The sequence below is a fragment of the Paroedura picta genome, chromosome 6 (assembly GCF_049243985.1).
Source record: "Paroedura picta isolate Pp20150507F chromosome 6, Ppicta_v3.0, whole genome shotgun sequence".
NCBI classification, from domain to species: Eukaryota; Metazoa; Chordata; class Lepidosauria; order Squamata; family Gekkonidae; genus Paroedura; species Paroedura picta.
Genome location: NC_135374.1, coordinates 109,854,262 through 109,868,030, shown reverse-complemented (window position 1 = coordinate 109,868,030; position 13,769 = coordinate 109,854,262). Strand labels below are relative to the sequence as shown.

Sequence of the window (13,769 nt, the reverse complement as noted above, 5' to 3'; positions counted from 1 at the left end):
AATGGTTCTGTTTTGGTATTATGTGGTTGATCAAACTCTGGAATGCCCAAATCATATTAGAAATACATTTTGCTTTTTAGTAGCATGGCAGGGTGAAGGGATTAGTTGAGGTCTGCCTGGAGCCGGTGCTGGTGCAGTGGAATTTGGACACAAAGTAGCGGCCCAAGTTTTAGTGGAAAAAACATGCTTGGGGGGGGAGGTAGACGAGGCAACGGAAATCACATTCCCACTTTGGGCGGAAGAAGTGTTTTGTGACCCAACAAATCCCCTAGGACTCATATGCAACAATAAATTAGAAACAAATATGAAATGACATAAAATTTAGGCTCAGTTTAAGTAGCTCCAGCAAGACAGCGATGCCTCACGGGAGGGGTGGTGTACTGATTGGAAAAAGCTTTGTTTTATCCATTTAACACTGAAATAAGAAATCATTTGTGTGTGACCGAGGCTGGCTCTATATCACTCGGGCATTAAGTATCTAGGATGGTTTACAGATAATTTCTAGAGATCAGCACTTCTTTGTTCCCTTGTCTTTCTACTTTGTGCGGCTTTGTAAACCTTGCCCAACAAGAATCTAAAATGTACAGTGCAAGATAATTATGAATCGTGTTTCGGGGGGGGGAATGCTCTGTTAATCAAAACTGGCTTGTCTGGTTGTGTGTGTGTTTTTCTTTACAAGGTTGGAATTGTGGGAAGAACGGGCGCTGGGAAGAGTTCTCTAATAGCTGCTCTTTTCCGGTTGGCTGAGCCCCAGGGAAGAATTTGGATTGATAAGTTTTTGACATCAGAACTGGGACTACACGACTTGAGGAAGAAAATTTCCATCATACCTCAGGTACAAAGCCTACTTTCCGTATCAGTATGTTTAAGAGGCCCTGCAGGCCCTGCAGACCTCAGTCTTGTAATACACTCTTTATCTTTATTCTGCATGCTGGACACAGTATTAAATATATATATATATATATATATGTCCTTAATATTGCCATGCCCCCCTTTTCTTCCCTACATATATAAATCCTTTTTTTTCTGAACATCCAAAATAAAGTAAAATTAATTATTTTGTAAGTCATAATGTTTGCTTTGATTGTACACATAATTGGGCTCTCCTTTTTTAAAAAGATACCATCCCTTTTGTGGCTGCAGGGAACACAATCAACCTATTGTAAAGAAGTGAACAAATGTTTTGTGTAGTTGGCCCCTAATATGTTGTATTCCATAGAAAATATTTGAATGCATTTTTAAATACAATTATAATTGGACTAGAAATAAAGCTCATTTTATGTTAAAATAAAATGGGCGCTAGGGCCTAGTCCCTGGGGAAGCCTTCGCAGGGCGAAGGCTTCCCAGGGGTCTATGACGCGGGGGCAAGTGGGCTACGACCTGGGGCATTCTCCCGGCTGCGGGCTGGTCTCCTGGGGCCTGGACGCGGCGAGGCTGTTCCTTGGGCTGGAAGAATGCCCCCACAGATGGCGCCCCCCCCCCCATGGCCAGGGTTCCCGGGGCGGGAAAGGAGCAGCGTCTCTGACATGGCGTCCCTGCTCCTTTCTCAAGGTCGAGGAGCACCCGGGCCGGAGGACTCACGGTGTGGGCTGTCAGCTCAATCTGCGTGGTGAGTTCCTGGCCGGGCCAGGCCAAACAGCCAATGGGGAGCCACGCTTTGCGCGGCTCCCCATTGGTGGCTTGGCCCTGGATGGACACTTGGAGGGCCCAATCAGGAGTCATGAAGCGAGTTTTTATCCCGGACAGGGCCCGCCCTAACTCCTCTCCAACAGCCCTTACCCTTTTATTTAATCCGCTCCGCAGTTTAAAATGACCCACTAGTCTTAGACAGACCCAGATGTACAAATACCTTGACTGGAAGCCATTCCTAGAAATCATCTAATATACCTTAGTTCAGACACTGAACTATGTTGCCTCCTTCCCTGATAGGCACTTGGAAAAACATCTATTCTTACATATACTACTTTATTTTCACCCCAACATGACCTGTAGAGGAAGCAGTTTGTGTAAAATTGATCCCCATGTGAGTTGGGTGTTTATAGTCATGTTAGCTAAGCCCTTCTTTGAGGGGAGCTATGCTAGTGGGCTTGAAATATCTGAACAAGATGATTTTAGGACCTCATTGGATTTGTGTTTTGTTGTGATAGAACAGGTTCTAAGCTGCTGCGGTTGTCTCAGAATGTTCACCAATATTCTAAGGCAGAAGATTCTGGCACATTTTATCTAATACCACTTTATATCCCACACTTCCTTCAAGGAGCTCAATGTGAGACACTTGGTTCTGTCTTCCCCATATTTTCCTCACCTGGCCTTAGTTTTTGAGGTAAGTGAGGCTAAGAGAGAAAGTGAGACTGGACCAAGGCTACATACTCATGGCAGAGTGAATTCTGAAGCCAAGCCTTCCTGTTCCATATACAACACTGGTTCACTATTAAGGCCCTTTCTTCATATTCCTTTTGGCGCTCTGGAATCCTCTCCTCTTTGCACTTCTGGACTCCGGAACATTTTTTGAGTACAAAATGCAGAGGACCTAATATCGGTGCTGAATGATGTGTAAATGTTTGAATTGCCTTTTCCTCGGTTTAATGGCAGGAGTTCAGTTTTTTTCTCAGCTGCTTTTGAGCGTATTAAGTGGTAATTTCGAAATGCTCATTTGCCATTCAGAAGAGAAGACAAAAGCACTTGTCCTGTACTCGGGTATCTTTGCAAACTCACTGTTGAAAAGCATTGTTTTGAGGTGATGAGGTAAGGCGATATGGAAGCTCTTTCAGTGGAATTTAATCTGTGGCGGCTTTTTCACATGTGACGATTATCAGAAAATGTGGTCACCAGCTGATGACTTATTCAGGTGTGAATTTGCCCCAGTTGTCATATACTTTTGACAGTGCTTCTGAAAAAATGAGAAGAAAATCACACAGGTTCTAAACAGTAACTGTGTTTTAGTCAGAGTTCCTTGGTCCATCACCCTAAGTTTGCCAACGTCCAGACATGGCCTCAAGATCTCCCAGAATCACAGCTGTTCTCCAGACTTCAAAGATTATTTCTTCTGGAGAAAGGACTCCATTGGAGCAGCTGCCCCCAACCCCCGGTGTGGAGACCGGTTCTGGTCCGTAGATCAGTCAGTACCGGGCCGTGGCTCCTCCTCGTCCTCCCTGGCTGCTGCCTCAGGGGCTGCCCTGCCACTCTGCCGCCAGCTCACCTTTGGTGCTCTCCGGCGGCCGCCATGGCTGGGGCTCCCCCTCAACGTGGCACTGCTGTTGCTGGCAGCGCCCCACAGTGGATGGTGGGAAGTCAGAGGCGCTGCCGGAAAAGCAAGTGAAGCAGGGGCTCAGGCAATGGTGACGGCCTGTGGCAAAAGACTACCCCCCCCCCGAGCCTCAGTAAAATTGTCAAGCGTTGACTGGTCCCCGGTGATGAAAAGGTTGGGGACTACTGCTTTAGAGAGTGAACTTTAGAGCCTGCTGAGTTCCCTTGCTTCCCCAACCACTTCTTTCCCAGGAATATCCAGGAAATATCCAGGAATTTTCCAGCTTAGAGCTGCTAATCCTGCATCACCCCCCAAACCCTCTTTTCAATGTTAAGGCAGATATCAGGAAAACACAAGGGAGTTTGACTGTGTACAGTCCTCTCCCTCAATACCGAATACTCAAGCCAAGTTCTTTAGGGAAGAGGTAGTCCAAGGCCAAAATGTGAGCTTGCAAGCTGCGTACTTTTTTTTTTTTTAAGTGCCAGGTTAGGGAGAGACTTGGGCACTGTTGGTAGAGTGAGGGATGGGAAAAACAAAATATGAATTGGATCTGAAGAGCCAGGGAGATATAGTCGAGGGAACCAAGGAAGGAGTGAACTGTGAGGGAAGAGCTTATATTAGAAATCTCAGGACTAGAAAGGTGTTGGGCTATGGATGCCAAACAAGAGCTGCTAAGAGCAAGGCTCCAGTTGGGGTGTTTTTGTACGTGCTTCATAAAACTGACTTAGAAATCCATCCCGTTATGTTGATTTGGGAATGCGCCTGTCCCTAAAAAACATGAACCCCAGAAACAGCCCTGCATGAACAAATAGCAGGGCTTCTGGTGGACCGGTAGTCTTGTTCTCTCAAGGAAAGTTAAAAAGAGCTGCCAGCTTTCTTTGCTTACCCGTCTTTTTTTGTTTCTTGTGCTTGGCTGTTTCTTACAATACAACTCAGTCCTGGGAAACCCGGATGTTGCGCTGATTTTTGTGATGTGTGGAAATACACACTGCCCATTTATCTTCAGGTTACAGGGTATGCCTCTGTGCAGGGACTGCAGTAATTATGTTTATGTGGGGCGGGGGAATCCCGCTCATTGTATTTTTTTTTTTAACCACCATGGTAAAAAGTTTATTAAGCGGAATGGCTCTTTCTTTTTAAAAAAAGACCCTCTTTGGATAATCCTCCTTTCCCCTCTCTGCTAGAAGAATAGAAGGCGAAGAAAGAGGTAGGTATGCTATTACTAGCAAAGAAACACAATTGGATTGCAGCCTAATGCGCCCTCCCTTTCTGTTACTGAACACTGAAGGTTTCATTAATGCACAGTAGTGCTACTGAGTGAAGTTGGTGACCTTTTTGTGTCTGAAGAGGACTTTACATGGACTTAAATTCTTCTGCTTTTGTGTTTGCACAATGCTCTTTTCTCTTGAAAATGGACGGTGATCAGTTCATTCAATGGATTCAGGGTTTTGAAAGCCCCTTTTCAAGACTCTCTCTCCCCCCTCCCCTCCCCCAGGTAGGATTGTAAAAGATGGATTCCTCCTCGCTCAGGAAAATGAACATTTTAAAGAGGTAGCAAGGCTAATTCTGCCTTCCGTCCTTGGAGATATTTATAGTTGTGTGCATTATGGATGCACTAGTTTTCTGGTACAGGTGTATGTTTTGTTGAATGGAGTTAAAATCACCACAAAGAGTTTCAGTTATAAGTAAGCTTTTAGTCCAAAATTCCTGGGGGGGGGGGTCAAGTGTCTGAAGACTAGTAGGTAAGGTTACTTTTGCAGGTGAAAAGAGGGTTTGTTTTCCCACTATCTGAAGGCTCATGTTTGGGACTAGGAAGGTTGGTGAAGATATAAACCATCTGAAGAGGAACTTCTTTTGCCAACAACACTACATTTGTTAAAAGCAGCTTATTCTGTGGCATAGCCCTCTGCTGACCTAATGTTTCCTGGTCATGGTGATGCACTCAGGAGCTCCCTGTGTGGTGTTACTCTTCCCCTGTCTGCATTTTCCTCTCAGAATATTGGTCAGGAATGGGGCTAGTGGGGCTGTGGCTGGCTGGCAACGTAGTTATTTCTGATGTAAGACTTGAATTTAGGGTTTCCAGTTCCGCCCTGTTCACTAGTATAGGATGGGGGGTAGGCTGGCCAGATCGAGGTTGGGAAATTTCTAGAGATTTGAGGATAGAGTCTGGAAGGAGTAGGAACTTCAGTGGGGTGCAATTCCATAGAGTCCACGTTCCAAAGCATCTGGGTTTTTTTTAGGCCAAGTTATCTCACTAGTTTAGTGATGAGCTGTAATTCCAGGAGATCCCCAGGTGCCACCTAGGGGAACCCTATGACCGTTTACACACTGGAAACTTTACTGCCCCAGCTCCCGTGCAGGAGCACAAATCGGGGGCAGATGAGGCGCACTGGGCCAAATGCTCCTCCTTCTTGGTGCAGGAAGAGGTGAGGTAACCTGCCAACGGTCTATGTGAAAGAGCTATGTGATCACCCCAACTTTATATCAGTAACTAGGCTTCAAAGCCTGCTTTTAAGACTTGTGTCCTGGGGGGCGTCAGGGGCTCTCTGCGGACAATGGCGGCAGAGAGTCCCTGGCCAGCTGGGTAGGCGGGAGTGGCTGGGGCCCATGGTGGAGGCAGGTCAGGAGGAGCTTTGTGCCTCCCAACTGGCTGGATTGCTTCAGTCCGGCTAAGGGCCCAAAGCCCCCCCCCCCGCTCCCCGCTAGTGGCAAGCATATCTGTGGGGCCAGGGACGTGGCAGACAATCGTCCTTTCAGGGCCGGGTGCCCTCCAGAGGCTCAGCATTTTCCAGTGTCAACGTGTGGGGGATGTGATGAGTGGGGTGCAGGGGACTGTGCATGGGGGCAGAGGCAGTTACGGCGCAGCTAGAGGCTAGGAGGCTCTCTCCAAGCGCGGGTTGGAGCGAGCCACTTGGCGATGGCCCTGGTGGCTCCGTGGCAAGCATGGAGGGTGTGTAGCGCTCTCCTGGGGGTTGGAGGGGTGGGTGGGTCTGGCGGTGTGAAGTACCTCCTGACTGGTGAGAACTGTAGCCAGTCGTGCCTTCCAATTGGCCCCCTCACCTGACTGGCTGCAGCTCGTGTCCGTCCGGGTGAGAGGCCAATCACCCGGATTGGTGATTGGCCCCTTAACCGGACCGGTCCCACCCACACTACCCTTAGCAAATTATCAAGGAGGAATGATAGATTTCTGTTATGGTGCAGCACTGGCTTGCTACCAATCATTTTTTAAAAAAATTTGTTTAGTACTTTAAAATTCACCAAAATTGGCTGCAGATGTATTACATCCTGTCATTACAGGTCCAGATACCAACCATATTCTTATCTGTGTATACTTATAAACCATGTAAGTATACTTGTCTACAGATAGGACTAAATTACAACAATTTCATTTAGCTCTGTAGGTGCAGAGTAACCTCTCATACTTGTTACCCTGTTGAAACTGAGAGTCCATCTTGGAACACATCCCATTATTGGGTTGCCACCTTTCTTTGTTATTGGTCTCATGCCTTTAAAAGCAGCCTTAAATGAGTAGGTGAACCTTTTCATAGCACAAGGCTCTAAAGAGAAGTGAAAAATAGTTACTTACTCTCCAGAATTCAAGTTCCAATTACAAGCAGAAGATATGGGCTAATAAAACATTTTTCTGACTAAGACTAGTAGTCTTCCAACATCTACCTGTGCTAATCAGGAGCTATGATAAGCTTCAAGAAGACATGGTAAGCTTCAAGAAACTTTGAGACCCTTTGGAATGCAGTTCAATAGTCACTGTTCAGTTTTGATATAATGTGACTAGGGCACAAGAAATCTAGGAGGGGCTGTGTTTCATTGGTAGAGCAGTTGCATGGCATGCAGAAGGTCCCAGGTTCAGTCCCTGACCCCAGTGTCCAATTAAAGCATCTAGAAACAGATGATATGAAAGCCCTATTTCTGAAGTGGAGGAACCATAATATTGGGAAGGATGGACAGAATACAATTAAAATATATTATTTATTTTTATTATATGAAAAATTTGTATAATACTTTTAGAATCAGGATAACAAAAAGAATAATGGCAACTGAAAGATATCTTAAAAATATCAAAGTAGAAAAAACTTGATGAAGACCAAAAAACAGAATTGGAGTAAAAGCTATTGCAAATATTACTGAATCAAATACAAATATTTGAGGAAAGAACTCAGAAGAATATTCAGAATATGCAGAAAAATACTCAAGAATCTGAGCAAAGAACAAAGAAAAAAATTCAGGGTATCCAGAGGAACATTCAAAAATCTCAGGGAAGAATACATAATATGCAAGAAACATGACAAGGATTATTAGATGGACTGTCAGAGAATAATGCAAAAATACAAGACCAAACACAATAAATTATAATTATTAACAAAAGCTAAAAGAAAATGATATATATCTAAAAGTAGAACAAAGAATTGAAATCTTGGAAACCCAATGCAGATCTAATAACCTGTGCTTTGGAGGGATACCAGAAGATTTTAGCAGACCATACTTGAAAGAGAGATTTTGGAAACTTTCAAATGTATTTGAAGATTCAAGGAAACTTCTCCAATGTTGACCAGTCATTGAGATTAAATTCAAGATTTACATTCGACAGTAAGCTACTTTGAGATAAATTGGTTTGCTTCATTCATTAGAATATATGAGATGCAATATTAAAGAAGAACTCCCATCTAAAGTATCAGAAAAAGAAGTGCAGATCTTTCAGGATCTGTGCTAAGGAAGTATGTTAAGGAAAAGGAACAATTTTTACTTTTTGAGACAGATTCTACAAAATAAGTGAATAAAATACTACCGGAAAATACCGTTTGCAATAGAGGCATACTTACCAAAAGGAAGGATACTAATCAGAATAGAAGAACAAGCAAAGCTATTGGCTAAAGAACTCCTAAGCAGAGAATCCACCCAGAAGAACTGAAGGAAAACTTTCAAGCAACACAAAGCAAAGTTTATCCAAGAACTCAGGAGAAGAAACTGTTATATCATCAACATCAGGACAAAATGGATAAATTAAAAATAGTGTCAGTAAATATTACTGGATTGAACTTTCCTATGAAACCAACTTAAAAAGCAAAATAGAGATAGTTTGTTTGCAAGAAACTCATAAAAAGAAGACATGTGAGCATATTTTAAATAATTAAAAATTAAAGTATATCTTGCTTCAGCCCTAAACAAAAAGCATGGAGTAGCTATTTTTGCAAACATCCTGCAACTAGAAGAATTAAGAGATACAGAGGAAATATATTACATTTAAAAAATTTGATTTGGAAAAGGCGAGTTTTGTATCATATTGATAATATATGTGTCAAAAATGCTCAATTTTTTGTGGTTTCCCCCCCCAAAATATGCTAGAATTTAAAGATAGATATAATGGTCTATGAGACAGGAACAGATATTTTGATACATGGAAGAGCAGATGTAGAAATCTTAAACCTAGGAAATTACTGGAAAATGTATTCTAATATTTGGTCATGCTAAAAGAAGATATTTGAAAATCATCCAGAATATAGAGAATTCACATTTTTTCTAATCAATATCAAATGTTTTTAAGAATAGACATGTATTGGATAGCAAAAAGGCTAATTATATGAAATTAGATCTAAATTTTATATAATTTAGATAAAGGGGAATTTCAACTGAAAATATTCGCAGATCAGAAATCTATAGAGGTAGTTTGGCAATGGAACAGAAAATCAAGACAAAGGTAGAGACTAAACAGTGCTCTTTTATTACAAAATAATGTATTAAATAAGTATTAAAAAGTTTTGGATAGAAGAAATGTCCTCAGGTATAATTAGGGAAGAAAGTAAAATTAGAGGAATCATATTAACAGCTGCTGCAAAGAAGAAAAGGGAAAAAACAGAACAAAACAACACATTAGAGCAAGAACACAAAAAAACAAAGATTTATTAGTAGAAATCAGCCAAGTAAAATATCAATTAGATATGTTGGAAATGGAAGTGTTACCATTAAAAAAAAAAACAAAGACCTTTTGAATATGCAAACAAACCCAGCAGATAGCTGATGTACTCTTTAAGAAAGAAGAAAGAAAAAAGATTAATAACATGTATAAAGAAAGGAAATCAAATTATGTATGCACTAAAGGAATGCAAGAATCATTTATCAGTGTTCTCTCAGGGCTATGCAGAAGTAAACATGTTTCGGAAAATGGAATAAAAAATATTTAAAATATGTCTTGATTACGAAATCTACAGTAGAACACAGAATTTTTTTAAAAAATCAAACATTAACAATTCAGGGAAATTTCCCAGGCATTAAAAATATGAACAGCAACAAAGAACTAGGCCTCGATGGGCTGACAGCAATGCACTACAAACATCTTGAAGAAGTATTAATGATACCATTAGAAAAATTATACATGAGATAAAACGAGGAAATATAATACCTTCGATTCGATGTGACAAGAAGACAGTGATGCAACACTACCACAGTCATATAGGCCTATCTCTTTACTGAATGTGGATTACAAAACAATGGCAGAAAGATTTTAAAATGCTTACCAGATTTATTACATACTGATCAAACAGGCTTGGTATCAAATAGGTACTTGAAAGTTCATATAAGATTGATAATTGCAGCAATTCAACTTGTGAATAAAGGGGGGAAAGCGTTTTTATTTCTTGGATGCAGAGAACTGGATGCAAAGTATATCTTAGAAACAACAATCAAAGATTTTAAGGACTGCAAAACTATCAAGCCATTTCAATAGAAAAAGGAGCATACCAGGGATGTTCCCTGCCACCTCTATTTTTTATCCCAGTGATAGAGACTTTCGCTTCAAAGGTTGAATAAGATATATGAATACCGCCCAAAGCAGCCAGCGGTGTGGGGGCGAGGGGAGGCATGGGTTCTGGTGTGCTGGTCGGCATGTTAGCGCTAGCTCCTCCCCTCCCCCCCGGTGCCGCAGCACTGGCTGCTTCGGGTGGGAACAGCCGCTTCGCATGCCGAAGCACCCAACCCTAGTAGGTAGGGCCCACGTATAGACTTAAAGGTCAAAACCAATACCTTGAATTTGATACTTTGATGCTGGTCAATGACAATAATAATAATAATAATAATAATAATAATAATAATAATAATAATAATAATAATAATAATAATAATAATAAATACCTTGAATCTGATCCAGAAACAAATTGGCAACCAATGTAGTTTTCTCAGCAGTGGCTGGACATGGGCCCTCCGAGATGACTTAATGAAGACTCGCACAGCCACATTTTTCACCAATTGTATGTCAGCTGCACCCCGTCTAGGCATGGGAGACGCGCTTCCTGATCCTGTCCCTTCTGACCTAGCCACAGGACTGCCGTTTTGGACAGGTTCTTAAGGAAGGTCAGCTACTTAAGGACCATTTCCCCTGTTCCTGTGTCACCAAGATGGTGAATCAGCAACTTGTGAATGACCACATCAAATGTGGCCAATAGATTTAATAATACGAGTATAGCTGTTTCACCTTGATCCAGTTGGCACCAGAGGTCATCCATCAAGGCGACCAGCATGGTCTCCACCCCATTGCTAGAATGAAAGCCAGACTGGACCATGAATAAGTTTTAAAATACTCTGAGAAAAAGAGAGATAGGTTAGCAATTCCAAATATAAAATTATATTATCAATTAGCTGATTTTGTCCGGATTGCAGACTGGATTAAAAACCCAAAACAAAGAATAGTGAAACTTGAACAGTCCTAGAGGAAGGCTTATACAAAAAAGTCTCATAATTAGAGACAGACTTTTAATATGGTTTACACATTGTAATTTATTGAGTCCTCTAAATTCTTAGCTCGTTCCCAATGGAACCTTAAATTACTGCAATATGGTAATTTTTAAAAGGAAAATTCAAGTCCTGGCAAAGTATTAAAGATGAAGGAATCAATATTCAGTGGTTACTATATTACCAATCAATTTTATGATTAAAGGTTATCAATTCATAAGGTAGAGCTCTAAGTGAGATTCCTGAGTTCAACAGGTGATTACAAAACAAAAAGTCTATTTACTTTGATGGACATACAAGTTATTACTTCAGTTAGAAACAGAAGAAGTGAAGAAAGTATGATTAAAGGGATACAACTTTAGAGAGCAAATACCTATGCACCAATGGGAACAGCTGCCACCCAGGCATTAAGAGAAAAACTACAAGGGAGAAAGTTGGAAATGTCAAAATACAGATGAAGCCTTTTACCATATGTGGTGGACTTGTAAAAAAGAAAAAGATATTGGTAAGAAATTCAGAATATATTAAAAATTAAATTCCCTTTGGAAGCCAAGAATATGATATTAAGAATATTGTCTAACAAATTACCAACATTTTGGAAGACATATTTGAAGCTGGAGACAAACAGTTTAAAATTTAGAATTAGAAGGTTTTGCAGTTGTATGTTTGCAATGTATATAAATGTATTACAATGTAGAAGCAGAATGAAAATAAATTTTGAATAGAAATGTATAAGGAAGTGAATTTTGAACAAAAATATATAATAGGCTTCCTTTTAAACTTCTGACTACATTATATACTGATGGTTGGAAAAAAGAGAAGAAAGACCGAGATCCTGGAAAGCTGCTGCCAATCTGAGTAGACAGTACTGACTTTTGATGGACCAGCTTCGGGTAGAGAAAAGCGGCATATAAGAACCAACTGTTCTTCTGATCCAGTATTTACTTATTTAGATTTATATACCGCCTTCCCTTTGTGGCTCAGGGCAGTATAAGGCAAGGCTCAAACATTCATAGGCTGGCAGCTTCCTTTCTTTACGGTCTGATTTTTGTTAATAAGACTTGGCCATGACATTCAGTTCTGCCAACCCCATTCTGGTCTTGCCATCACTCATCAGTTGCTTCTCCCATCACTTTCAGTTATGGCTTAATAACATATATTCTGCAGCATGCCAAACGTTTTCAACCAGCAGGCTCTCTTTGATCCCGTGAGATTCTCAAATACTAATGAATCTTCACCCTGGCCTGCTTTCATGCTCTACCTTTAACCCTTCTGGAAGGCTGATACCATCATGTCCCGCTGCCTCCACAGCTTTGTTCACATCTTGCGAGGAAAGTAGAGTCCATTGAACAAGTTTTACTGCATTGCCCATTCCATAATGACATTCAGGAACAGTATATTGCTGCTATCCTGTCATTAACACTGAGAAAATCTGAAGAATTTTAGGTGCATTTCCTCCTTGCAGACTCCTTTCCGGCAGGGCCAGTTTATCTATGTGGCACATGTAGCATGTGCTACGGGACCAGCACTTCCAAGTGCCTCCCCCCCCCCCCAACATGGATAGTGCTGTGACACTCGTTTCCACTGTAGGGGGCCCCTCTGCCCCCAGTTTGCATGCTCCCACTGCAATTGTACCCTGCTAGAGCCCTGCAAATCTTTAAACTGGCTCTGATGCTACGGGCCCCACAAATTCTTAAACCACTCCTACTTTCAGGAGATAACCCACATAGTTGGCAAATTTTGCCTATGGGCATGTGGAGTACGCAAGCATTGAATTACATCCCAGTAATGTCTGTCAGTTGGAGGAGGGTTTTTCTTTTCTGCATTCGTTGTTTTATGTTTGTCACATTGCAGTCATTTTCCTGATGTTTCAGAGCTGATCTTGCATCAAAATTTAGTTTCAAAGCGCAATATAGTCAAAGGACATGAGTGGCCTTAGCTTGCCAGACTGGAGACTGCTGTGAACTATGGCTTTGTGAAAACCAGAAAATACAAGACAGAACTAGTGCCCAAGAGAGAGAAAGATGGGGGACTGCAGGTTGGGCAGTTTGCCTCAAATGAGCCATAGATTAATCTGCTTCTGGGCTGGGTGGTCATTCCCAGGTAGGATCTGGAGATTCCCGTCTTGCCTGTAAAAGCCTGTAGAAGTGCTATTTAAACTCCTAATTGGGTTTTTTGAATATGATTGTGTGGAGCTTGTATTTCTCTCTTTTGATGCAGTTATCATCTGTTTCCCTGACTATAATTTACAATTATTTATTAGTTTGGCTTATTAACTTCCTCTCATGGAACAGGCAATTTTAATATAACCGTCTTTGTCAGAAATGGTAATTAAAATTATCCTTATCTGCTGTTGCAGTACATGTGTGCTGTTATAATTTTATAACAGTTGTGAAGATTTTATGAATTCAGATTTTCCATTTTGCCAGCCTATAAAAATAGATTGAAATGGAAAATAACCTTAATAATTTCAGAATGCATTCAGTAATGTAATATAATCTGTATTGTTAAAAATTACGGGCTTTTTAGGAGGTTAAAAAATCTGTTTAATGTTCTACTGAACCTCCTGATCAACAAGTCTTGCAACTGAAGTTATACTGGGATTGTTTTTTAATGGAACATCATTTGGGAAGAAAATGCAAAATGCAAAAGGGGATTGATTCCTTGCTAAAAACATAATTAGGCTGATTGCTACACGTGTAGCAAAGAAGTGATCATGCCTTTTTAAAATGTAATTATTTTAAATTTTATATGATACAACCTAAACATTAAATGAAGAGTA

General features: G+C 41.1%; 1 protein-coding gene across 1 annotated transcript in view; it reads left to right on the top strand.

Moving 5' to 3' along the window:
• The window catches only part of ABCC4 (ATP binding cassette subfamily C member 4 (PEL blood group)), a 197,467-nt gene that overhangs the window by 144,605 nt on the left and 39,093 nt on the right, over positions 1–13,769 (top strand). The window contains exon 26 of the mRNA XM_077343893.1: positions 680–835. Within this exon, the coding sequence (XP_077200008.1) occupies positions 680–835 (156 nt within the window). The remainder of the gene's footprint in view (positions 1–679; positions 836–13,769) is intronic.